The sequence below is a fragment of the Vanellus vanellus genome, assembly GCF_965231255.1.
Source record: "Vanellus vanellus genome assembly, chromosome: 17".
NCBI lineage: Eukaryota > Metazoa > Chordata > Aves > Charadriiformes > Charadriidae > Vanellus > Vanellus vanellus.
In genome coordinates this window covers 11,547,833-11,575,446 of record NC_138922.1, presented here as the reverse complement: position 1 = coordinate 11,575,446, position 27,614 = coordinate 11,547,833, and the positions used below count along the sequence as shown (strand labels likewise).

The 27,614-nt window shown below is 45.9% G+C and overlaps 1 protein-coding gene across 1 annotated transcript in view; it reads left to right on the top strand.

Moving 5' to 3' along the window:
* Positions 1 to 23,370, top strand: part of CACNG4 (calcium voltage-gated channel auxiliary subunit gamma 4) — a gene marked incomplete at its 5' end in the record, with an annotated part of 41,255 nt that extends 17,885 nt beyond the window's left edge. Inside the window, 3 exons of the mRNA XM_082492383.1 lie at positions 15,544 to 15,627; positions 21,787 to 21,927; positions 22,769 to 23,370. Of these exons, the coding sequence (XP_082348509.1) occupies positions 15,544 to 15,627; positions 21,787 to 21,927; positions 22,769 to 23,307 (764 nt within the window). The 3' untranslated portion in view covers positions 23,308 to 23,370. The remainder of the gene's footprint in view (positions 1 to 15,543; positions 15,628 to 21,786; positions 21,928 to 22,768) is intronic.
* Positions 23,371 to 27,614: the final 4,244 nt, after the last annotated feature.

The following is a 27,614-nucleotide window of genomic DNA, read 5'->3' as shown; positions in this document are numbered from 1 at the left end:
ACGGGTCAGCAGGGAATGGCCAGAGTTCGGGGTCCAGGTATCTCGCTAAGGTCTGAGCCAGTGAGGGAGAGCTGTAGTTCGTTGTCAACAGAGGCTGACGGCAAAGTGCTGTCCCCCGAGAGCAGGGGAGCATCATGCTGCGTGACTCAGAGGCGCAGCTGAGTCACAGCCTCCCGTGGCTTCTCCTGTGATGGGAACGGGTTAGACACCGTATTCAAGATTGTGCTTGAAGTCACGATCCAAATCATTGTGTTCAGGCTCCTCGTTTGTTTCACCGGGAGAAAGTGTGTTGCATTTCTTGGAGAAGAAAAAGGAGTCTGTGGTGCGGGAAAACCAGCTCCTGGATTCCCACTCATGAGAGCGCTGCCGGGGAAAAAAAAAAAAAATCCAACAAAACCCGCCTTTAAAGCACAAGGGGATGACAGTATCTCTGCTGGAGCCCCTCAAAGTCAGTGCAGGTACATCTGGCATATCGAGTATTCGCAGGTTAGCGGGACGCATCAGCTAAGATCGCCTGAGGCATGTGGAGCTGTTGCGGATAAGCATTGGTGTCTCGTGAAGGTATGGCTCTCCTCCTCCAGAGCATTTAGGAGCAGATCTGCAGAGGGTTTTAGGTGTTGCCATGCCTAAAAAGTAGAAACTCAGCCTACAAACCGCAGTGCCCTGGACGATAAACGACACCGAGAGCAGAGCTCAGGAGCTGGACCCTAACGGTGAGGGCTGGCACCAGGCCTCAGCTCTGCGAACCCACGGGGCTGGTGTTTCGGGCTGTGCTCATCCTGGGGAATGCACATGAACATTTTAGGAGTCATCTGGATGGAGTCATAGCAGAGCGGGCATGCATCCTCCTCGGATGCTGGCAATTCCCTCGCAGCACCGTTTGAGTTAAATGACACGGCAGATCCGTGCTCTCCAGGAGGTATTTGCTGGCACAAAACCCAGTGAATCCAGTCTATGGAGCATGAGAGATCTATAGTCACTACAAAAACTTTCTTAAGAGCTTATTTAGGAGAGAAAGACCTAATGCATCGGTAGCGCTGTGTGCAGGAGAGCTGCTGGAGCCGGTTGATATTTCGACACGACCGAGTATTTTTAGAGCCGTCCTATGGTGCAGGAGTTTTAACTTCCATTTCACAGCCCTTGAAGCCTGGCAAACTTTCATTAACATTTGATGCCTTGAAGCCATGCAAGGTCTGGGGGGAAAGGGAGGGGAAGGAGGAAAAAGAAATAAAAGAAACACACCTTTTTGGAGCGTAGTTTGCAAAGTTGCTGTGAAGCTTAGAAAAAGTCTCTCATCCCTTCTCTTTGTAGCAAGTGCTTTTAAAGTACCCAAACCATTTGGAGAGCATAGCTAGAATCCCAAACCATGGCTGTGTGGGAGAGTCTTGCTTAATTAAAAGTTAACATGTTAAATACCTGGAGTCTCTCTGGCCCTTGGGGAGATTCAAGCACTTTTTAAACAGAGAGCTCTCCACCTTCGAAGGATTATGCCGCTCTTCTTCGTCCATTATTAGGCAACTTTGCTAATATGGGGCTCTTTGACCCGTAAATCCCCAAATTATTTATAAGCCATCATGCCTCCATCCGAGAGAGGAACACCAGGGACACAGAGCAGTTAAAGGATTTGCTCCCAATTCCCACTGCACACGCTGCCATTTCTGCTCAGCACAAAGTAAGGCTTTTCCACCCAAATTTATACACGGTGAAAACGGTGCTTCCCTGGCTACAAGGCAGATTTTCAGCTGGAAAATAAATTAACAGAAACTCTATTTTTTGCCCCCTCAAATACACATACGTATAGACACACAGAGAGAGTGTCTTTGCACACAACTGAGATTTTTCATAGGCTGAGGGAGTAAGAAGAAGAGACGTATTTTTGTCTCCTTGGCAAAAATGTATTGGCAGCGTATCACTGAGTTGTAAAGATTGAGTAAGTACCAGAGCGTGGCCCCGTTAAGAGAAGCGGGTTTTGGAAAGCTGCCCTTTGGCTGCCTGCGCCCGGCTGCCAGGACCATCGCAGGGATGCTGCCCTGGGGGGGGCTCAGCGTGTGGGAGCCCAAACAGCCCGTACAGGCTCCTGTGGAGGAAGAGGAGTTTGTAATACCTGGAAATGAGGAGCTGTCAGCTCTGCATCGCACCAGATGAAGTGTCTGAAGGGGAGAGGAGCTGTAAATCTCCCCCTGTGCGTGGCACCGTTCCCGGGTGGTCGGAGCCGCTGCCTGCCTCCCAAGCTGCATACCTCTCGGGAGGTCTCGCCAAGGTGGTGACAAACTGGTCCTCTCCTGCTTTCAAAACCCGGCAGGAAATATGGTCCCTGGAGATGCGGTTATACAAGGGCAGGGAGAGCTGAAGGACTGACGAGGGAGGGCTGTGAGGGAGTCAGTGGCACAACCGCCTGCACAGCGGGGCGCGGGGGCACCTGCCTTTTGTCCAGTCTTCCCAGCAAAAGGAAAATTTCTTGGCTTTCTCCCCCCGGCTGTGAACCTTCCCAGGCACTTCCATGCCATCCTAAGACAGCAAAAAGTAATAAGTATTTCTGGTTACAGTGGAAGATGTGCCTGATGCTGATGAGGGCTGGGACTCTCGGGTACATTATTTAAATCCAAGTCTGAGATCCCAGATTGGCTTTTCCAAAGCTACTACCACTGTTATCCTTCCCCAGTGCAGGTAGAGACATTTCATAGTAAAATGCAATTCTGAAATACTGAAAGTAAACCCAGAAATCTCAACAATAAAATATTTATGCATCTGTGCTTTAGTGCATTGTAATTTTGCATTATATGCTTTGCTTTTCAAGACTGACTAGATTAAGGCGCTTCTGATTCATTAAACACATTTTCCCAAATGCTGTTTCTACAAATATTGTTGGGCCGTTGTGCTTAGTTGTATTTATTAGCTGGTGTAACAAGGAAGCTACATCTTCCATAAACCTGAGAGGAACCCGCTTAAATGTGTTGCTCTGAATCTCAGCAGAGAAGAAAACAGTTCTAATGAATAATTAAAGCTTAAAGAGGTCATGCTGCTTTTGCAGTCTCATTTTTATTTGTCACTGCTTAGTTTGCGTTGGGAAATAGAAAGTTTCAGGTGCGAGAGCCAAATGTGTTCATTTAAACAGATCTATTTGGTAGCCCTCTCCATTTTTATGTATTAGGTCATTTATTAACTGCAATAATTTAAATCAATCCTGGGAATTATAAGTTTCAGGCTCTTAATTTTCATCAGGCGGTGGCTTTGTGCATCCCCTCACCTTCTGTCAGCAGTACGGGCACCGACGCTCGGGCAGAGCGGTGCACACACCGAGCCGGGCAGGGCTGTGGCTGCAGGCAGAGCTGCTCGGGGAGGACCCAGGTCGCCATCTGGTCCCCGTCTCCACAGGCACCACCAATCTGCCAAGCTCCTGCTCTCCTCCTAGGCCCTCTCCTCGCCTCCGGCCACCCACCGCCCACCCTTCCTGTCTCCTCCTCCTCCTCAGCTCTTTCTCCCTCCCACTTTCTTCCAAGCTTCCTTTCCTCCTCCCCTGCAAACTACCTCCTGTTCCTCCCCGCTCTGTCCCAAAGCGTTTCTTTTCCTCCTTCTTTTTTAGGTTGCTCTCTGCCTTCCCCCCCAGGCCCTTATTCCCTCACAGCTGCTCATCATTTTCTTGCCCCTCTCAAAGTGCCCCAGCGAGACCAGCCTGCCCCATCTCCTGGAGGAGGCTCCCCGCAGCCGGGGACACACTGGGGACACACACACCCTACACCACCAAATTTCCGAGAACCCCGAGCCTGACAGCACCTGCCCTCCTTGAGGGTATGGCGTGTTACAGGGTGCACATACTGCTGGGAATCAGGACTAACCAAATTAGTAGTAACTCTAATTCAAGCTACAGTCCTTCATATTTCCTTTGGTTTTTCTTCCAGGATATATTACTGTTGCAAAATATTTTTGGTCCTTTTATTTTTTCCCACTGGAACCGAGACTTTCTAACCAGCAGCTCTGTTACTTGTTCCCAACTTCCGAGTTCCCAAGCCCCGAGTATTCAACTGGACAATACAGTCCCTTGGATGCACCACACTCATCTCTCTCAGTGGAGTGCCTTTTCCACTAATACATCATGCAGATGATTTTTGAAACCTTTGCCTTTCATTTCCCAAATCCAGCCATCAGCAGGGTTTGGCAGTTAGACCCCTTTCTCCTAACCTTTAGATTCCCCGTTGTCATCTGCCTTGTTTCAGTCCTGCATCACTGATTGTGCATGACCAATCTCTAGAGGTTTAGCTTCTATGTATAACTCAACAAGCTGGCATAGAAACGAGGAAGACATGCTCCAAAATGAATGCAGATCCACTCAAGGTCACTGCATTATGAAGACAGACATATTGCAAGCATTCCCTTCAATTAAGATGATTTATGGAGTCTAATTTCCCTATTGCTTCTTCAATATCCAACTATTTTTCTAAATGCCATCATCTTACGATGAATCACCATGGATTGAATAGACATGGAAACATTACAAGATTCCAGGAGTGTCCAGATATCCTGCATATTCCTAATCAGTTAACTAGTGAGCTCCTGTATCACTACTTTCCAATGCAACCCTCGCTGTTTTTTCATGGAAAAAACTTTGTGGTGCATGAATGAGCCAAAAAAAAAGGTTTACGAGAAGGAGTTCTGTTCTAGATATCAGGTTAGAGACGTTCCCTGCTATTAGAGCAGACAATAATTCATTTTATGCAGAAAGGTAATTACGTGATGCCTTGTAAGCTTCTGCTACAGCCAGAGATCTCACAAGGAGTATCAATAATATGAACCATTTTTCTACTGACTAGATCTGGAGGGTTTTTCCATTACAGAAGCATCCTGCGCATGCTACCCCAAACATCCCCAAGGATCACCCGGGTCCTCATTCTGAAGAGTTGTTTCTTAAATTTCAGACTGCTGTATGACAACAGCAAACCTTTCCTGTTCTGAAATGAGGCTGTTTCAGGAACCTGAAAAAATGGTGGTTTAAGAGGGTCTAAAAGTAGAAATTAAGAATGAGAAGGTGAGAGCTCAAGGTTGCGAGTGTATGAAAGTTGAAGTGGCGGAAGATACAAGGGACAAAGCATCACACATTGTACTGGGTGTGTTTCATCTAGTTCAAGAACAGCGTTCGTTCCCCAGATGTGACCATGACTATGTCTCAAATTATAAAGTCAGTAGGGACCTTGAAGAGACGTGAATGTCCATTTCCTTAAATTTCCTCCCCCAGATAGTGACGAGCCATGATACAGACTTTATAGACATGCTGTGATCGTAAGAGGTGAAACCATCAAGCCCTGGTTGATCACCATGTTAATGAGGGAGAACTGATGACTTACTGAAGTAAGGGAAACCAGATGGATAAAAACCAAACTATCCCTTAAGGGAAACTTGATTCCAATTGTGCCAATGCAGGAAAAAAGCACAGTTTGACAATGTGAAAATAAACACGATTTGTCATTTTGCAGCATATGAACGCTTCATCAGACAAAATGACTATCTGTTCTCAAAATTGCATCCGGTAAAATTTGGCATTTCAGCCCTCTCATAATGATTGATGGACTGGCAGCAATCTGCCTGAATGAGCAGTCTTTGTACCAGTGAATGTATGTCAGGGTCAAGAATATGGGTGTGGGGGGAGTGGATTTTGGTCCAAATCAAGAGATATCTGCATCCTAGCTGGCATACAGGCCACCACAGCTTATTTCCCACTGCTCTCTGGGGTGTTGGAGCCATCATGGCCACCGTGTAGTTACAATTGTGAATAACAAGTTGGTCTCTGACACGTTTTGCCAAAAGCACTGTTGGTTACCAAGTACCTCTTTAAATTAAGGTATTTTGGACCAGAACGTAAGTGAGAGCTGGGCACTCACTGGAGAATGACTTTCAGTTCAAACTGCAATGGGTGAAGATGCTCACCAAAGAAGCCAACAGCAACTCCTCAAGTGTTAGACCAATTTTAGCTAAGGCCAAAAAGCCAACTACAAAACTCTAATGGAGGTTCCTATCCAAGCTCCAAATTAATTTTAAAAGGGAGAAAACGTTTGTATCAGCCACCCAGAAACAGCTTTGGCAAAGCAGCAGCGGAGAAAAATATGGAAATGAGTGGTGAGACAAACTTCTGGGCTGCTGGGATAAAGGACTGCAGCATGAGATGCAGGACGAGACGAGGTGTGAAGGCAGAACACAGCAAGTGTGGGCCGTGGTGGCAGATAGAAAAGCAGACACAGAAAAGTGAGTTAAAACAACCCCATGACAACTAGAAATGTTGACAGCCTGTTGGGACTGAGCCAGGCACGGGAACGCTCGTCGTGCAAGGCTAACTTAGCTCTGACTTGAAAAAGTTCCTCAAGCAGCATCACCAACATTGCCCCAAAAATGCATGTCATACCCAGGTTGAGGAATTGCCCCTCTTTCCATGTGCAGATGATTTACAAAACGCAAATGGAACATCAGGGCTGGAAGGATGTCAGCGTTTCATCCTAGAAAACACAGAGCCATTCCTTCAATAAACTCCATAAAAATGAGCAACAATAAGGACTCAAATAAGCCACAAAACCCCTTGAATTTTCCCCCACTTTACCATTCAAGAAGCAGCAGAAGATGACATAGTTAATACGGAGCAAATTGCAAACGGTAGTAGGACGACCGTCAGCAGTACAGAGGGGCTGCTGGGGATGCCTGAGTGGTGCAATAATGCAGCGTGCTATTTTGTCTGCTGGTTGGCTAAGGAAGAGCGGCTGGGAAAGGGATAGGAGCACCGCTGAAAAACCTCCATCATGACTTCTGCGGCTAAAATGCCGGTTTAGGAGAGGAACATTCTAAGAAAAGGGAAATTAAATAGCTCAAAACAACATGTAACATACAATCAACTCTTATCTCCTTTGCCGCTGTCCTACATTTCCCTGATACTATTGGTATGCGCTGTGGTAGCACAAGGACACTTAGTACTTTTGGCAGCAGTTTTGTAATGACTGAAGAGAATTCAAAGGACAGCAGCCAAACACTGTGATGTGTTTTATTAGCTCCCAGATGTGCAGGTGAGGTGAATCTTTGGGAAATGAGTTTCGCTGCCACGGATTTTCTAACATCACTCGAGGTCTCAAATAAAATCTTATAATGGAACAAAAAGACTGTCATAGAATTTTAAAGTTGTCTTTGGCAAAGCACCTTTTCTGCATCTGTTCATTTCTTGCACAAATGCACAACATCTTTGATGATATTTGCCCAGCTGAAAACAGGTCAGCTGCTGAGGCTGTATATACCCACGTGAATTAAAACCAACAGAGCCTCTGTAGGCACCTCCCTGGATGCCTTCTGGTATAGGTAATCCAGAATCTGGAGATGCTTTACCAGGCTGCACAAAATAGCGCTCAGGTGTTACGTTGTGGATTGCAGCATGCCAAAATAATATTGCTCAAAGAGTAGTATTTTCAAGCCAGAACTAGAAGTCGCCGCTCAGCAGCAGACTTCTTCGCCACCCGAGAGAGATATGTCTTCTCCTGTGTGGCTGACTTCTTCGGGCAATGGTGAGCATCCACTGATGTCGGGAGGAGATCAGTTAAGGCACCACATCTGGGCCTCAGGAAACTCAAGAGCGTTAGAAGAGAAAAGGGTGGTCATGGCATGAAGGTCAAACTGCCCAAGTGGGAACCTCGCCGGTCGCTATTTATGGCTGTGAAATTGGCACTCGGGTCAGTAGAGATGGCTCTTCAGAAACGTGGAGCATGAGCTCCACTACAGTTTGAGACCGCTGTAGAAAAAAGCAATGCGAGGACTGGAGCAACACCGCCTTCATTCTGCAGGGATACGGCGAAAGGAGAAGCTGTGAGCTGCCTCCGCTTCCGAGAGGCCTTTAGATAGGCTTTGTAGAGGGGCAGCAAGGAGAGGCTGCAAATGGCAAAAAGGCAACCGGAGCAGACACTGCCACAGTGCAGACAAGTCGGTGAAAGCGGATTATAATATCCTAGAGTAAATCCTTGAGAGTGGTGGAATAAGACAGTCGCTCGTGGAAAGTGTGTGGTAAATACAGGGGGGAGCGTCAGCTACGATACAAAGGTAAGAGAAGAAGTGAAGTTAATGGTGGGACTGAGCATGTCAAATGACAAGATAAACTGAGACCTGTTCCTAGAGAAAACGTGCTTTTGCCAGACTCGAGGGGAACGGTGAGCGCTAAGAATAAAGGCCGGGGTGAGAGCAAGCGCGGTGCCCTGCCAACATGAGCTCATTTGCAAGCGCGTGGGCAGAGGCAGCTGCGAGCTGCTCCGTGCGCGTCTCCTCCAGTGCCGCCGCCGCTGCCGGGGCTGCCCGAGCCCTCGCAAGGTGTTAAACACACCGGGAAGGTGTTTTGCATTTAAAAACGTTAAAGAGGAGCGAGATGGAGCAGGCAGGAAAAGCCACCGGTAGTTATTCACATGGCACCGGGGGGATGGATGAAAAGCTCTGAGCAGCGGAGGGTCTGTAGGCAGCGAAGGGGGAGGACTGGGAAAGGGGGAAATTCATGTCACAGCAGAAGATAAGAAAATAAGAGACTCAAGAAGGAGTTTTGCTTTGCCCACCAGACAATTGAAAATAGATCAAAAGAAGAACCCAAAGGGTTTGTTAGAGCTGACAGCTCCTAAGTAAGAAAGTGGGGCAAATTTCATACATTCGAACATTTTTAAATCATTTTCTTTTTGCCCGGGAAGTGGAGGGGGAGCAAACAAAGGAGAAGACCAGATTCTGATATCGCTGTTACTGGATGAGACAGATTTGAGTCCGCTGCACTGAAATCAGAATCTGGCCCCTCAGTGGGCAGTTCAGCTCCCTGCAATGAGAAACAAGTGGTTACGGGATGAAAGATAAAGAAGGAAAGGACCAAGGGACAGAATGCTGGGCCATCTTGTCTAGACCATGCTTTTGCCAAGAAAGGTTGGACCAGATGATCCTGGAGGTCCCTTACAACCTGGTAATCTATGATTCTATGAATCTATGACTTTTAGGAGGAAAAATAGAAGATTATTGTTTCACTGTCTCAACACCTGTGGAGAAACATGGTTAAGGCTCAGGATAATTTCCTTTTAAAGACTCAGCTGAGCTGAATTTGCTTTAGCCTGACCATGACGCGCACAGACAGTGCAGGTCGGCTGGTTTATGGTACCACGCTAGACCACAGTTATGGGCATGGACTTCTAATCTTTTTAGATCCTAAGCATTTTCTGAAAACGAGACCTACCCTGGCAGAAGTATGACAATAACCCCAGGTACTAGTAGTGCTCTTCATCAAATTCACCTGCAGGACGAAACAAAAATACAAACCGTCATAAGGACAAATATTTCCCGGACTGGCAGGAGTCAGGGGGTGTCAGACAGCATCTGTCTCAAAAACAACCTATGCTTTGAAGTTTCCAGCTTCGCGAGGCTGTCACAACAGCCAAACTTTTCTCAAAGGCAGACACCCAATAAATGTGTATTTAACCTCCTGAGGCTTCTTTCTCTGCTGGCTCCGTCCTCCGTGGCACGGAAGGAGGCGATACGGCAGCAATGTGGGGTAGCAAATTCACATGGGGTGTGTTTTGCGCACAACCTGCATCAATACTTCATGATTTCTTTTATAATGACAGCATTAAACGTCCTCTGGCAGAGGCTCACAGGATCTGTGCTCATTCAAGTAACTTAAGGACTGGCCTGTGAAATTCTCAGCAAACAGCAGGAGACAAATAATCGAACTCGGGACAATTTAACATAGAAAGTGCCAAGTTACAGAAAAATATCTAGTGCCGTTCCTTGTGGTCTGAGTGGAGAGCTCAAGACCACAGGAGTCCCTGTTCGAGCATCAGCACCACAAAGCAGGTTTTGAAAGTAAAAGGAGGTGCACCACCCATTCCTCTTTTCAAGGGTTATTTCATGATGAGGGGAATAAAGAGAAAAGAAAGTTAACTCAGCAGCTGCATTCGCTGTTGTATGTCAATCCAGTGAGACAGGGGAGTTGTGCTGGTGGATAATCAAAGAAATGAACACAGGGCACAGATAGACTCCACGCTATAAATTCTGCGGAGAGGAACATTTTTTGGCATGTCTGATCTCCTTTGCTCGCTGTTGCTCAAATCACGCTGCAAAGGATTTCAGAACTTGTCAGCAGAGAAATCTTCCCAAGGAAAAAATATAGAACTGTTTCTCTTCTCCCCTGGCAGAGTCCAGCGCTGACACACTCACTCACTATAAATAGAGGTTCTCCACTGTTGTCCCAGGGAGGTGCAAAGCCCTGCCATTAAGGCAACCCAGCCCCGCTCGGCATGCTCAGATGGACACTGTGTTTGGGGAACTTCTGTTACAACAGCCCCGCTCTGCATGTCACGCTTTTCTTGTTGTCTGTGATGTTATCTGTCAGTCAGCCGGCTCTGGGCTGATATATTCAGAAAACTTGTCATTTAAACATTCAGATATTCAAGCGTTGCAGTAAATCAGGCTAACGGTTGGCTCTGGAACTGAAGCACAGCATTTAATCACAGAATAGATGCAACAAGCAGAACCACCGGGCCAGATTTCCCATGGTTCCTTACTAATTGCCTTATTTTTAATATACAGTCAGCTCCTTGCAACTTTTATTCCCTGTGTCTGCAAGCACTTGCTGTCAAATGATCTTGAAAATCGCTTCTTTCCATGTCTTCAACCCATCCCAGAAGACCCACGTTTGCCAGAAGGAAATGGGCTGGTAAGTAGGATTTTAGGCTGGACAATTATGGGGTGTATTTACCTGCCCGCGGGTAGTTGCCGTAGCCATGCGGCCACTTCTGCAGCTGACATTCATAGCACTCATTCCATCAGTATAACCCCCCTGAGGAGAAAACCCTGCTTAACTCTATTAATAGTGTGCACGTGTGCGCGCTCCGTGTCTGTAGCTGCGCAGGGGCTACAAGAATGTGGCGTGTGGGCAGAGGAGAGGTTGAGCCCAGGAGGTCGCGAATGTCTGGTGTCCCACAGGAAAGCAAGAAAGGCTTCTCAGTCAAGTCCCAAACCCGATGTTTTCCTGCACGGCCTCACCAACAAAGGCGGTCGAGAGGGCTGGTAGATGAAATAGTTAATGGAGCACTAGCTCTGCAGAAGCTGTTGATGGAGAAGGCGGCAGCAGCTCAACCCATCTATCCTCATGTGTCTCCCACTGCTATCAGATATCGCCTCCCGTAAGCTCGTGCTCAGAGCAAGGAGACGAAAATTGCTATTGACAGAACTACCCCGCAGTCAAGGTCCTCTGCTGCAAAGCTGCTAGCGTCTTGCGTGGTGGAAACCTATTTTAAATGACAACGAAACACTAATGTTATGGAAAGATCTTATTTTATATAGTTTTCAGGATCAGAGGGGAGGAGAAAACAGAAGTACAGGCTGTCTTGACAAATACTGCCAGACATTTAAGTGCTCTATATTCCAGTGCTGATTTGTGCAAACACTTCCAGGGCATCGGGGAATGTTGTCATTGATAAATACTGACCACGGGAAATGGCTCCTTCAAAGACATGGCTGCTGGTGTGGCCAACAACAACGTCATCATGTAATGCATAGCCACAAACAAAGCTCATAAGTATCTGCATCCTACAGCATTAACCATCGCTCTCAGTCATCAAAAAATAAAACCCTAGTGAATAATTCTGCAGTGGTACAGACAGGATTATTAAAGGATTATCTGAGAAAGAGCAAGGAGAAGGTAGCATGTCATCAGAATTTGGGTTCACTACTTTGATTTACTGTTGAAAACTCGATGTACTTTGAGATCTCAAACCCCAAAACAAAGCTTAATCTTCACTTAGGAACCACAATTCCCTCCCTTATCACATTATCAGAGTACATCACACTCTAATTATCATTATCTGAACAACACTTAGTGAGATTGGGAAGTACTAACCTTGTCGGAGAAGCCCTTGAACACAGAGTAAAACGAAGTCAGAAACAATTTTTAGTTTTTAAATGCCAGCTAAGTACACTGCAACCAGGGAAAAAAAAATGTTCTTGCACCATCAGCAACACTTCAGAAAATTTGCCTCTTCATTATCATTAACCCAGATTCTGAAGTCCTGGCCCAAAATTCAGAACAAAGTTATTATTATGAGGAAAAAATGCATTATAATATTTGTATTTCTAAAAGCATCATTTAAAAGGTATCAGTAATCATTCAAAGAAAGGAGTAATACTTACAGTGTCTCAGTGGGATATTATTTCTTACTCTCAAGAGGTATCCAGAAGTGCTTCTCAATATTTTAGTATCTGTTAGGCAGTGATTGCAGTTTATTTATCTCTCTCCAGTGGGTACAGCAGTAGAAGTTAAATATTCCATCTTCCTCTCCAAAGGATATAAGGGACTGTTTCCCCATACTCAAGCAAAGAGGAAAATCTCTCTTCCATGTCACGTCCTGGTGTGGGGAACAGCCCATGGTGCCTTGACTGAGCGTGGACCGGGGGCCACCTTTGTCTACACATTTCTTCGAGGCATCCTCTGTGAAGCCTTTGAGAAGAGCTCGAAGGAGTACGGCCCTTGTGCAGATGCTGCAGAATGGTTGTTTCTGAATTTAATCGAAGCGTTTCCTTTTCTGCCACCTATTCTGTTTCATGGCTTTTATTCTTTTGCATTGCTTTACGTGCCACGCAGAGAGCTGGGTATTTCATCAAATCTCAGTGTTGCTTTGTTTTTATTTTTTGTGTTTAAGTACAAGTCAGACTCTGCTGTTGTGCTTTTAAAGCTGACCACTGCTTCAATAGCTTCCACCCAGCTCGTTTTAATTTTTCCCAAGTCTGAGTTTCAAAGTCCATCATTATGAAAAAAGGGGTATTGTTACATTTCCTAGCAAGACTTTGGTTCTGATACTTTGTGGATGAAAAGAGCCCACAATACCCTGGAGAGCACCAGAGTTCTTGATAGCAACTTCAAGCCTCACTGAGGGTTTAATGAGCTGCTGCTGAGTTATATGACACCTGTTAAGTTTATGGAAAAAATTTATCCAGTCTGCTGCTGTTATTAGCTATCAAATACCATAGACGCTAGAGAGGACCCTGAACCAATATCTGTGATCTGAACTACAGCGAAAATATTGGGAAGAATGTTTTGGATTCCCAGGCTTTGATGCAGGTCCAAATTTCACTTGCTGTTTCTATAAAATTTGGCTAGAATGGCCAATCTCAGTATTCCTAAAAACTGGAAATAGAAAGGAACACTCAAGCTCATCTAGAATTTTCTGTTTGGGGCTAATTATCCTCTTGTTTCACCTCTGCTAGAGTTGCTAATAATCTTTCATGTGAAAGGCTCCAGATATAAGCACCAGGAGATGAAGGTCTCCAACCACAAAAGAGGAAAAGCCCAGACACTGCTGATACCAACCCACCCTGTCCTGCTGATGTGTTTCACGCCTGCGGTGGAAGGGATGGCTTCACGGCCTCCCTGGAAGAGAAAGTTCTGCTGAGGGACCCATTTCATTTGGAAGTTTAATAACATAAGGCCATTTTACGGACGCCAAGCCCCTCCATCAATCCATCAGTGCTGCAAACACAAGAGGCTCGGGGAACAATTCAGTCTTGCATGTTTCTTGTCTCTTAAGTGAGTTTCTGGAAGAGGAACGTTTATTTGGGCTGTTGCCCACGTCCATGCTCTGTGAACATGCAAGTTCACAAAGCAGCCTTCGGTGGACAGAGCTGTCTCCTTCATGCGTCTGCCTGTTTGCGTGGAAGTTGTGGGAGCTCAGTTACCTGTGATACTGCTGCTTTTGTATCAACTCTGGATAAATTCAACCAACTTACTTTAAAAGCTATTGGAGAAGTACATGCAGACTGAGGTGGCCCCACCTATACACACACAAGAACAGAGCCGTTGAAAAGCCTGTTTCCATAGGAAATTAGGGTGAGAAGATTATTTCAATATTTTCCTTAATGAATAGGAGAGGATAAAAATCGTACCCTGAACGTATTTCCTCTAAATTGGCACACCATAATGAAGACTCAAAGAAATGACCATCCAGCCTCAGAGGCCCCGTTATGCTGGGAGCGATTTAGTTCCATTGTGTCAACTGCCATAAAAATAAGCACTGGGATCTTTAAAATCTGAATTTTGGATTGCCTTGCTGGAGAGCCATCAGGAGCAACAAACCGGCTGATGGCAAACAGAGGCTTGCACGGGCAAACGTGCTTCGCCGGAGCCGTCCCAGCTGAAGTGCTCTCCTCCGCCTGGCAGACGGGACAGGTGTTTCACTTCCAGATGTGACGTGAGCCACTTACTTCTTGTTCACAGCCTTTGAAGTGCTGTGCAGAGAAAGCCTGAGCCGTTACCGCAATTGGAGTAGATACATCATTTACTGGAAGAATTAAATGCACTGTAGTAGCAAACCTGCAGTTGACACTCACAGAGTGCAATTGAAATCCTCCGGATTAGTAATTCTTTTGAGATCTTTGTAATCATTGGTAATAGGTAGTGAAATAAATCCACATTTATATCCTACAGACTGCAGCTGTGCTTCTGTTAAAGTAGTATTAAGTGATGGTTTTTAAATCCTTCTGCCAGCTCAAGCTGTAAGCACCGAAACTCCTGTGCAGAGGATAACTCTTCCTGCATGATGTATGTTCCTGAGCACGAAAGCTCTGGTTGATGAATAATGAAAGCGCCAAGGCAGAATCGCACCTCGGGGCTTCGCTCCGGCGGTGAGCTCTCTGGGGAGAGGTGCCCGTGCAGCTCCCCGTGCAACTGCAGCCTCAGCTGCCCGGCTGCAGCTGAGGCTGCGTGTGGCTGTGGGTAACCGGGGTCGAAAATAACACAAAATACTAATGTAAAGCTTTACCCAGATGGACAAAGTGCTGAACCTCATCTCGTTCGGTCGAGCATGGGGTTCATCTGGCCGCCGCTGGCGCCGTTCCTTCAGGTATCAGGAGTGCACGCTCGCGCCCCGACTTACTGTGCAGGCTCCCGGTTAACTAAACAAATAAAGCCATTAAAGGCTGAACCAACTTTGAGGGGGATATATGGGTTTATATTGCAGCAGGAAGAGATTTATGGATGTGTTTTCCGAGCCTAGAGAGTAATCGAAGAGGCCTCAGCATTTACCAGCCATCACTGGGAAAGGGAAGCCATCACTTGACTGGGGATGAGACTGGAGGGGTGATGGGTGCCAGATTGGCACCCAGCTTTGCGGTGGAGCCCCAGCCGTGGAGCAGGGACCCGGAGTGACAGTCGCTCTAGGAACAAAAAGAAGCTTTGCGAATTCGGCATGCTTGTGAGATAAGCACGGTGCTGATAAAGTAAAGCCCAGAGGGATTAAAAAACTCAAGAGAACACTATTAGTGGCAGACTGAAGAAAAGAGCCCAGGCATCCTGGCTCTCCCTTCCTTCAGATAGGCTTCAGCCCAATCTGCCCAAAATTCGTGACCTTAGAGATGGTTTCTTGATAGCACTAAAAAAAATCCGTGACCAACCCCACAGGAGAATCATTTACTTACACAGCTTGGGAGGAAAAGGAAATAAAGCAGAGCTGGCAGAAGCGCATTTACCTGGTTCTATTCCTTATATTTTATGTTTGCTTTGTTTTCATTTAGGAATCTACAAAGGACATTGCTTCCGTATCAACCACTTCCCTGAAGACAATGACTATGACCATGACAGCTCAGAATACCTTCTCCGTAAGTGAAAATTAATACCTAGTACACAGGGTTAACAGACACGGCCAGAGAGAGAGACTTTCCTGGGATTCTCTTCTGGAGAGTCCAACCCAAGTCCTGTTCATTGCAAGAGACTGGCCCAAACCTTCTGGCACAGAGCAGTGGTGATGTTGGCCCAGTTCACACTGCAGCTGACTCAGCCCTGACCCTCGGGGACCCCCGTCTCAAGGGTTTCCTTCACCCAGGGGAAGGCACACGATTGTGGTGCCCATTCTCTAAACATTATATGGAAATTTTTCAAATGAAAAATACAGCTATTGTTCCCAGATTGGCGAGGGTATTTTACAGAGGGCGTATTTATCCAATCAGTGTATCAAACCAGGTTTGAGGAGTGGGTTCCAGCCCATTAGGAAGCTTTTCCTAATGCTTAAACCCAATCCCTATGCAAGCCTCATCCTTTGCAGCTGCGGAGCCACCTCCCCCTGCAGTGAAATTACTGCATTGTAGGAAGGAAGCTGAAATTTCTGCAGCTAACAGCAAAACCTCAGCGTGAACATGGGCTGTGGCTCCCCTGCACGGACACCAGCCATTGCTGCTCCGTGCTGGTGTGTAATGCCCCACAGAAATAATTTCGTCCACCAACCTGGAGCTTGAAATAAGGGCAATTGTTTCATCTCCTCCGGATGAGTATTCGCTCAGCGGATGGTCTTGGAACCCGGGCGTTAAACTTCATGAATCCTGCAAAGCTGGAGTTAGATTTCCCCTTCCCCAGAGGCCACCTTGCCTAGTTGTTCCTTCTGAACAGAAGAGCTGACCAGCCAAGCTGAAAGCAATGGCCTTTACCAGGGAACGGAACTGCAGTTCACAAGGTGCTGGGAGAGCTTCAGGGAGCAATGAATGACGCTGCTGCCCGATACACCCGGCGTGGCAAAACGCTCCTCAATTACACTGCTATTAATTACCTGAAACACCACTTAGAGAACCGCTCTGCCCTTCTGCTCACCCATGGGAAACAACTTCTGGTTGCTAAGACAAGAAAACCAAAATAAAAATCTCTGAAAAGTACACTTTACCACAAAACACAATTATTTTTTTTTCATCTTCACTCTTGTCAATTTAGATCAGCCGTAGCACTTGGGCGGCACGACTTCAGTGCTCGGGCCAGGGCAGACTAGCAGTGTGAGCACGGCTGCAGTTAGCTTTCATACAAAGCTTTGGAACTAATGCTGAATTGATGCAAAGTCAGCTTTAGGAAAGAAACATTAGTAAAAGGACTGTAAAGGAAAGAAGAATTAAGTAGCATCTTGATAAAGTGTATTATGCCTTCATTATTTGGAGAAAAGATAGAATTGGGAAAAACATTCTGCAGCTCCTCAGTAAGACATGACGTTGGCAAATTGCTTGTAAGTGTACTTGCGATGGGTGTTCCTAAAAGCTGTTTTCCAAAATGACTAAGTACAGACCTTAAAAACAAGTTAGTCCAAGCCTTTATGTCTTCTGCAAACACAGGCTTCAGCTGCTCCCCCCGCAGAGGAGAGCTCGTCCCCGCGTAGTCTGCACAGATAACAGGACTCCTCTGCTTCAGCTTTTACAAAAGTGCAGCTCCACTTAAAATGCGTATGGTTGATTTAGAGATTACTGAAAGGTTACGTATCTAAATCCAGAAGAGATGAGCTCATACGGATATGTAATAGGGACCAAATCATTGTCTAACTAGACACAGACAAGAGGATATTTGCATCCCGTTTCAAAGGAGATGTGAGAGCTTCCATCCCATTTTTGCCCTCTGTGCAACACCTTTGCAATCTGCTGTCTCTGTTGTATCATTCACTGTGCTTTGTAGCCATTTCTCGGCACAAAGTCTCCTGGAGGGCCATGTTGGGGTAACCCTTATTTCTCCGGTCCGGCTTAGATGAAGGCACCAACGCTGTGTGCACCTTGTGCTCCTGACAGAGCACATGAGGGGTCTCAGCCTGCTCCACAGTGACCAATCTAATATAGAATCATGGAATGGTTTGGGTCGGAAGGGACCTTGAGGATCATCCAGTGCCACCCCCTGCCCTGGGCAGGGCCACCTCCCCCCAGCCCAGGTTGCTCCCAGCCCCGTCCAACCCGGCCTTGAGCACCTCCAGGGATGGGGCAGCCACAGCTTCTCGGGGCACCCTGTGCCGGGGGCTCACCGCCCGCACAGGGAAACATTTCTTCCTAGTATCTCATCTAAATCTCCCCTCTTCCATTTAAAACCATTCCCCCTTGTCCTGTCGCTACACCCCCTGATCAGGAGTCCCTCCCCAGCTCTCCTGTAGCCCCTTTATAAGCTTCAGATAAATGTAGACATGACACTGGTAGCAGAATTGTGCCCTGGTTCAAAATCCTATTGAAATGAGTGAAAGAATGACTGATTTTAGGAGACTTTAGTCCGGGGTGTGGGTAGGAGCAGGAGTTTGGATTTTGCCCTTGGGCGTTCAGGCTGCTCCCTGCAAAACCAAGCGAACACAGCAACAATGACAACTGACACGTGCAAAGGAGCTCAAACAAGACCCCTCCTATTCAACCTTCCCTGTGACAACACACGCCAATCTGTCTAAAAAAGAAAAAAAAATCCCCTTCGCATCTCCGTGCAGAGCTCCAGCAAGGGGCAGAGGCATCGCTGCCGTGCACAGAAAGCCCATATAGTCCCCTGGGCTGCTGCGTAGTTATGGTTTGAAGAAGCCACAACAATTTATGGTTGTTTAGACAATTATCCTATCACGCTATGACCCCTCCCCACCCGGGAAGGGGAATTGGGCAAAAACGAGGAAACCTGAGGGTTGAAATATAAACAGATTTAATATAATAATACTAAATAATTAACATTAATAACACTAAAGAATCAATATTGATCCCGATACCAATATAAAATATAGGAGGATTGTACTCAGCCCATTCTATCCATAGGAAGCCGGGCACTCCCAGCAGGGGACAGCAAATGTCAGATGCTGCGAGCGCTGCGGCTTCGCGGGGAAGGGACGGGCTCAGAGGTCCAGCACCGGGGCAAGGGCTTTCCAGGATCACCGCCATCATGGAAGAGAGAAAACTCCTCAGCAGACTTTCTAATTTATATTGAATGTGACGTTCATGGTTTGAACTAACCCTGTTGGGCAGCTTGGGTCGAGGGCCCGGCTCTCGCTCATCCTCGTCCCCACACCTGGCCAGCTCAAAACCACTAAGACCTGGAAAGGTGCATCCCATAGCTGGCTATAAAGTAAATATTTTCACAAATTCAGACACTAGAGTCTTCTAAAAATGCAGGTTTCCCCAGCGTTAGAAGAGACCTTCCTGAAAAGTAAAATTACCGAAAGAGAAATTAATCCCGTGTCGCTCAAACCAGGACCTGCATGCATCACCCAACCGCACACGTGTGCTCCAGCTTCCCTCCGCTCCTACATTCCTGCCAGCACCCAAAAACCAAGCTATGCCCCCCCCCCCCTCCCCCCAGCACCGCAGGAACCACATGCACCTCTCCCCTTGCAGAAGAAGGGGCCGTGTTCATCCTCACGGCACACGTGAGGACACCGGAGCTCTGCCGCTGCGGTGCAAAAGTGCAGCCGCGAGGAGGGGGACCGCGGACCCTGTTTCAGGGCACGTCTACACTTCCATGCGCTTCTTCCCTGCGTGCTACAGCAGCCGTGCTCTGTGTCCATCCCCCCGCATTGCATCCCCGTTTTAAAGCCGGTTGCTTGGCTCCTGCCTTTCGGAGGAGAATAAAAGCGCGAGCAGAGCGCCGGGGCTCGCAGCACGGCACGCTGCAGCGCTTCACCGAAGGAGGTGTCACAACGCATAGCGGTGCAGAGCAGCCGATGCGAACAGACAGGACGGTAAACAAGGGGCTGGGGGGGTGGGGGGGGGGGGAAGCAGGGGAGAAAGCAAAAACCAGATTGCCTTAATGTTTTTTGATGTGCTGTCATTTTATTACCAGTATTGGGAGATATATGTAAATTCTACATGGTACCTATGAGCCTCCCTTTAAATTTCAGAGATAAAAGTACACATTGTAGGAAAAAATAAACTGTAGAGTTTTACAGGAAGAGAACACTGTGTGTTTAGTTTCTCTTCAGATTAATTACCTAATATAGAAAAAATATCTCTGGAGATTATTGCTACAAGCAGAAGAACCCACCCCCTACATTTGGCATGTCTGGCAAGTTCCTTCTGACGATGTCACTGAAGCATTTTAGGAAAGCTCTTTGATTTAATTGAAATCATTATAAACAGTATGGCCATAAAATATAGAAAACAACAACCAGAAAGGGTGGGCCAAAGTAGATGTTACGCCCGTGCTGCCTTTTGCCAGGCCTCTAACAGACAGGCAGTGATTTGGGGTGCCTTCATCTCCGGCAGCACAGAGACTGACATTGAATCTTTTTCTAATGATTGACTCTAAAAACTGACCCAAAAGTCGAAGCACTGTTACTTCGTACCACGCATGTGGGGGTATACACCCAGGTCAACGGAACGGGCTCTCAGCACTCAACGGACTTCGATAAGAGACCTTACAGCCTCGTTACTTGGATTTGCCAGTTATTGCAAGACACTGCCGGAATAGTAATGCATCCGACTGAATTGGGTTTAGAGCCAGTTAGAAAATGGCCCGTCTGTACTGGACGCGTGCAGCGACGTTGCCAGTTGTGGTAGGAGACGGAGTTTTCTCTCTGTTGCAGATCGATAGGAGCATGAGCTTCCCAGGCAGGGACTGTCTTTTTTCTTTTATGTTTGCGCCGTCCTAACGAGGGCTGGGCCCGTAGCGGGGGCTCCCGGGGGCTTCGCGGCACACACAAAAGCAACGGTTATTAAATGCCCAGTCCTGTCCCTCTTGCAGTCAGCGGGAGTTTTGCCACCAGCTACCAGGGGAATCATTAGGCAGCAATTCACAAAATTGGGAACGCCGTGGCCATCAAAAGTAAAATGAGAAAGCATCAGCTGTAACATCTGGCCGCTTCTCCTCGGGAAACGGGCGCCGCTCGCTGTGCGTGTCAGCCGGGAAGATGGCACCCGGGAGAGCCGCATCGCTAACGGCACCACATCAGCAGAGCCATCCAGATGGCGGTTTTATCCTCTCCGTGCACTCAGCCCTGGGGGTCCCTGTGTCCTCCCAGTGTGCTGTGGGGTTTCCACCCTCCCGTGACAGCAGCCTCTGACCCCCACCTTGGGCACCCCCACGCCCCGGCACCCGCTCACCACGTGCCTTTGCCTTGCCACAGTCCCCGGCTTGGGGGCAATCCTGTTTTCTGCAGCAGTACTCAGCATCTTATCTCCCCTTCTTCAAAAAAATCCTCTCTCTATAACAATATAAGTCAGTTCCTCGCTCTGCCTTTCAGGAACGCCTACCAGGTTTTGCCCCTTTGGTTTTTACGATACAGACTTCTCTCTCCTTGTGCCTGTTTATTTTTTCTCAGCCCTTGTGTTCCCTTCCTGCCGCTTCCCTTTCGGTTGCTGCTTAGTCTTGTAGCGACCTGGCTTTGAAAGCTGGCTTGAAGTGGTGTTTTAATTTTTTTTTTCAGGGATTTTATAGCCCATCCCGGTGAATGGACTGAAGCATACGGAATTTTAAATGACTCTACTTAGCTGTCAGGAAACTAAACACAAACATCTGAGACACACTTGTTAAAATTTCTTCCTTAGAAAACTGAAAGGTTTCAAAGCCCTTAATATTCAACAAAAGAAAAACGGGTTATTAGCTGTGCTCTCTGGTAACACGAATGCCGCAGACTTCAAGAGCGGCATCTGCTCACCTGTACGAGGAACAGACCCTGCTCGAGCCATCCCCAAACGTTGTAGGGTTCATAGCCAGCTCATGAATTTTTCAGCGCCGCTCCCTGCGTGATGCCAGGTCTTAATGTCACTTACCTTGTGCTTTGTCAGAAATGTTCTGTACGTGGTGGCATCAGATAATGGCGATAACGCTGGACTTTCTAGGAGAAAGCTCAGAAGATTTAAGATACTCAGTTGAGAGTGTCTGTGCCACATTGGCCACCGGCCCATGGCCTCGGCTCCCAAAAAAACATGCCCGCAAATGCAGAATCAATGAGAATTCCAGCAAAAGTTGGGGGGGTTGAGCCTTTGTAATCTCCGCACTTGCACCCGAGGAGGCATCTGAAATGATTTCTGCCTGTCTTGGTTTTCTACCTGTGTCCCCTGCAGGCATTGTCCGTGCCTCCAGCGTGTTCCCCATCCTAAGCACAATATTGCTGTTGCTGGGAGGACTCTGTGTCGGAGCAGGAAGGATTTACAACAGCAAAAACAACATTATTCTCAGCGCTGGGATTCTCTTCGTTGCAGCAGGTATGTTCTCCTTAAATTGAGTCCCTAAGAAGTGCCGCCTTTTTAAACTGAAAAGGACTGTGGAAAAGCTTGCTGGCAGTTCTCTCCCTGTACCCTTTTCCTGGATGGAGGGCACTAGCAACATCACACTAGGCCAATTTCTTAAGACAAAAATATGTTTTTGAAGCTCTACAATACATATATTCTAGAAAAGCTTTTAGTTTTCCTGAAAAAGGAAGCTAAAGTCAGTAACAAGCAGGTTTTACGCTATTTAAAATGTATTAAATATTAGATGAATCAGGTACCTCTTACATCCAGGGCTTTTTTTTTTTTTCTTTTATATGATGGCAGAAAAATTTCACCTATGATGGGTGAGCGCGTTTTTCACACCAGAAACATCTGAGAGAGTCAGCTCCATTGTTAATAGCTTTCCCTGGAGCTCTGATTAAGCATCCTGCATTTAGATGGAAATTCAGCAAGGTGGAAGAGAACTTATCTTGATCAAGGTGAACCGCCATAGCCCTGAGCTCAAAATGTATTTTTATTATTATTATGAATGTTAGAATCCCACTAACAATATTAGCGAGCTCCTATAAGCTACTTCTTTCCCACCGTGACAGCGAAGAGATGGGGAGAAATCCTGCTGAATATTTCAGGATCCATGTGAGCATACGTGACCCAGATGTGGGTCTCTTCTTTGTTTTTCAAGAATAAATGAAATCTTGAGATAAATGAAAGAGTAAATAAATGTAATAAAATTTCCTGGTCATAATCTTTGAACCATTCAGCTCCAGAAAGTAACACGCCTTGAATTTTATCTTCACAGCCACATAACCACTGATTTATGTTTTTCTCTCTCTAGGACTGAGTAATATCATAGGGATCATTGTCTACATATCAAGCAATGCAGGTGACCCAAGTGACAAGCGAGATGAGGACAAAAAGAACCATTACAACTATGGTTGGTCTTTTTATTTTGGAGCCTTGTCTTTTATTGTGGCTGAAACCATAGGTGTTCTGGCTGTGAACATTTATATTGAGAAGAACAAAGAGCTGAGGTTTAAGACCAAGAGGGAATTCCTTAAGACTTCTTCCAGTTCTCCTTATGCCAGGATGCCAAGTTATAGGTACAGGAGGCGGAGGTCCAGATCCAGTTCTCGATCTACAGAGCCTTCTCCATCTAGAGACATTTCTCCGGTTGGCATGAAGATAGCAAGCACCATTCCCATGAACGAAATTTCCATGTACACTCTTTCCAGAGAGCCTTTGAAGGTTACAACGGCTGCCAGCTACAACGCAGACCAAGAAGCCAGTTTTCTGCAGGTTCACAACTTCCTTCAGAAGGAATTTAAGGAAGGACTCCATGTCAACATGGTCAACAGGAGAACAACACCTGTTTGAAGTACCTTCCTTCCTCAAGCTTTTTGAAGAAATACTGAAACAGAATGGATCTGTCATGAAAGAGAAGGAGCGATGTTAAAATACCCTCTCACCTCTTTAATTGTGGCATGTGTGGAGATCCTCTGGACCAACGTAAAGATATTACACACTCATAGCTTTTTCTGAAGCTATTTGGAGTTTGTTTCTTTCAGTTCTTGGTGTCATGAGATGAAGGCAGTTTGTGTTCCTGCACCTTTGTAGTGTGTACAAAGCCTTGGAGAAACTGCAAAGGAGTTGCCACCAGTGTGTTTTAAAGGATTACAGAAAAAATTGTTGTACGACTTTTTTTTTTTTTTTTCCTAAAATTGAGATCCCTTAATACAAACTTGCAAATATAATTTGTAACCAAGCCCAAGGATGGATATGAACTACTCATCAAAAGTGAGCCGCTTTCCTTTGACGCAGCATAAGCTTTGCCTCTTTCAGAAAAAAAAAAAAAAAGAAAAAAGAAAAAAAAGAAAATATTTTTGAAGGCAACACTTTCTGAAACTTACCTGTGCTACGGAAACCTTAGAGCACCTGCGTACTGAGCATTACAGACTCCCTGATGGGGTGGTAAGGGGGTTTCCCGTTTCTGGGAGTCAGGCATCCCTCCGGGCAATGCAGGTGGGGGAGAAGAGGGTGGGTGCATCTCGAAACACCGAGAAAGGGAAGGATTAGAGTAGGTGGGACTTGAGCATATTTGCAAATATCATTTCTTGCCTAACATTTAGAAAACTTGAATTCTCATTTCGACTAGCCCTAGTGCCTGATCCGGCAAGGTGCTGAGTGCTGTCTGTCAGGAGCCCCGAGAGACTACTTATAGCAGAGAGCGAGAAGCAGAGCTGAGCCGGGGTGGCCCGCGCAGGCGAAGCCGCCGGTTCCCTGCGACTGCATTCCTGTTTTCCTTACTGCTTCACAAGTGCAACACTAACGCTACTGGAAACTAAGATATCTAAGCAATGTGCGTAAGAAAATGAGAAGCTAATACGTTCGGACTAGCAAAACTGCCTGCAGCAATGGGAACTGAGTGTTAACAGAACGGATGACAACTTTGTATTTTTTAAAATAGAACAAAAAAAAAAATCACCGTTTATGAGATATTTATTAAACTCTTTTTATTATGAATAAGTGCCGCATGGTGCGAGGTATAGTTGCTTTTAGATGGAAATGATGGTTTGACCTAATTTAATTTATTTTGTAATGATGAATCTACTTGCGTGCAGAGAGCCCACAGAAAACTCTATGCATCACCTAAGGGGGGAACTAATTTGCACCCTTTGCTTCTGTATGTTTCTAAAAAAGTCTGAAATATTTTTTTCTTTTAAATTCCTGATTTCGTTTTTTACACTTAGGCTTGGAATCTCAAAGCTCGAGGGCCTGACTCAGAGGTAATTTCGTTTAATAGTACTCATGCTGATTTTAGCGACCGCTCGACCAAGCCATATGAGAATGAGGTGCCCGATTCCCCTTGGATGAATTAGGTGCGTTGAGAGAGGAGCATCTAATTCCTGTAGATTCCTTTGAATGCACCCGTCGTCTTTGCCCAGAAAATCTTTACTACCAGAAGACTAGAGAAGTGGTGACAAGAATAAAGATCACTATTTGGAAATCTTGGCTCACTGATGGTGGAAGATCTCAGCCAAACTGTTAAAACCTCTTTAGTCTTAATTTATCCCGTGATGGCCACAGCGTCAGTGACTCAGTGGTGTTTTGGATACGAGGCTTTCGGCTAGTATAAACAAGTTCTCCGGGAAAACCCCGGAGGAGCTGCCTTAACATCCCAAAAAGCAAGTTGACCCCCCTCACCCCCCCAAGTAAACCCTGCCTAAGCCTCTCTCCTTGCAAGAACCAAGACACAATTCTCATTTTTAAGCTAAAGTCTTCCCCTAGTCGCTGTTAAGCTCTGCATAGCCCTCAGCCTGGCAGAGCGACATTGTTATTTTGGCGGAGATGGGTTGGAGCCTTCATCCCTGCTTATTAAGAGTTTCCATTCAGGTTAAAACTCTGCTGGGATCCTTTTTCAAACTTCTGAACTCTGAGAGCTAAAGCGGATGGAGTGACGGGAACGATTTAAAAGTAGAAGATGTTGTGCTACTTTCTGTATCAACACATTATGGAGAGAGATATTACACAAGCTTTTTAAAAAAATTCAAACAGAGGCAGACAAGAAAACTTTTTTACCTACTTTTCGGCTAGGACAACATAAAAGAGTTCTAAAATTATTAAAGTTCTTGATGAAAGGTTTTTTTTACAAGAATCTTTATGCTTTCAAACAATAAATTATTTCCTACTTTTTGAGACTTCGTAATATTAAAATACTTTGATTAGCTATGATAGAAGTAGGTTTGCAATGAAAAAAAAACCTTCTGTCTCATTAGTGTGTCATACTAAGTGCTAATTAATTTACATCTAATTATAGTCGATGTATTTTTCAAGTGCAATTTCCCAGAACTATTTGTTTCCCACTGTGTTAATAAACTGATAGTTAGAAATAAGTCCTCATCCGTGTTTACTGTAATTAAGAATAAAACCGTTCCCTTTAAAACCAGGAGTTAGATATAGGCTGTTTTTCTAAACTCATGTGCATTGAACTGGAAGTTGACAGTGTGAGGTTTGCTTCGCACGTTGGTTTTGTTCTTTTAATCGTCCTTCACCAGTGAACGTGTTTAAAACCAACCATATGGTTCCAGCCAAAGTCCAAGGCTTTTCGCGAGCCCCGATCAGACCTGCAGAGGCGCGTGCAGTGTTTTTACATCGCATCGGCCAAAAAAAGTCTTGCCGAGCGTTTTGGGATGTTCCTCTTTGCCAGAGCCTCCTCCCCCTGAGCAGGGCTGGGTTCTGCGGCTCGCCGAGCGCGACGCCCTGCTTCGGTCCCAGCCAGCGGGGACCTTTGGAGAATGGAGCTGGAGCGGGGAAGTATTCATGGGATGCTCGTGGGATACGGAGTCTGGACAGGGAACAAAGATACGGGGAGATAAGAGAGACCAGAGCTTCCGTCCTGTAGGAGAATGGGGGCTGCGATTTAAAACTCACGGTCTATGTCAAATTGCAGCGCAGTAATTTGTTCAACCAAAGCAGAAAAAAAAAAAAAGTGGTTTCATTTGAAATTTCAGTTTAGAAAAATCCTCCAAAAATCAGTCTTTTCCTGTGGAAAACTTTGATTCTGACAAAACTGAAAAATTTGCAGCATTCCGGCCCATGAGCAGCGTCTTGCTCCGTGGCTGATCTATCTGAACGGAATTAGATTATGCTCCGACTTTGAAACCACTCGGTAATAGTTAAAAAAAAAAAAAAAAAAAAAAGAAAATCATCCGTTCTTCCGCATCTCTCTGGTTTCCCTCAACAGCACCAAACACAAATTAGCCCCCATTTCTCAATAAGGCCTGCAGATATCATCATCATATCATTAACAATAATCAGTCTTTTGGTCTTACCCTATAACATACTGTAACAGCAGACCCCCAAAAAAAATGCTATTGGATCAGATTCGATTTTCTGAGAAACAAAGTTTCAGGTCTATCGTCAGGTCTCTCTTCCTAGTTTCTCATACACAATAGGACTAAAATGAGAAATCACTTCATATGTCCGTACTTCTAACAACAAACTATTTTTGTATTTCCTTTTCTTTCCTTTCTGTATGGATCACATATCCACAAGGGCTAATATATCATGTCCCTTGAGGTTACATTTCTGTCTGCAGTTCTAAAGTGTTATTTCCACTGTGCTTCGGTTCTACTGGTATAACCACAACCATGTATAATGTACTTAATCCTTACTTTTTAAATAAACCATTTAAAATGTATTCATTTTTGTGTGGAGAAAGGTATATAGTTTTTTAACTTCCAGATTATCTGAGCTGTGATTTCTGTGTTTGTTTTTACACATTTCTACCTATTTTGATTGCAGCTGGGGATGTTACTGGAAGCCAATATATCAGAGAAAAAAAACATTCTTGTGGTCCCGCAGACCACAAAATCTCCAAAATAAGCTATCTTCACAACTTTTCCAGGCACTTGGGTAGGAAACTAAGAAAAACCTTCTAGTTTCCAGCTTAAACTTGGCCCGTATGAGACACACTCTGGTTTAGGTGCCCAGTTTAAGACTGGGATGTTGGCCAGAGGCTCTGCAAATCACCATCAGCACAAATAAACCAGTGTCTTCTCAAGTCCTAGCCCCGAGCCTGCCCTTTGCCTCCACCTTTTGAGGTTTCATGTGAATTCGCTTCCGACCATCTTCCTCTCCCTGCTCTTGTCGGGTTTGCCTGAGGAAAGCTCGACCCCGCGTGC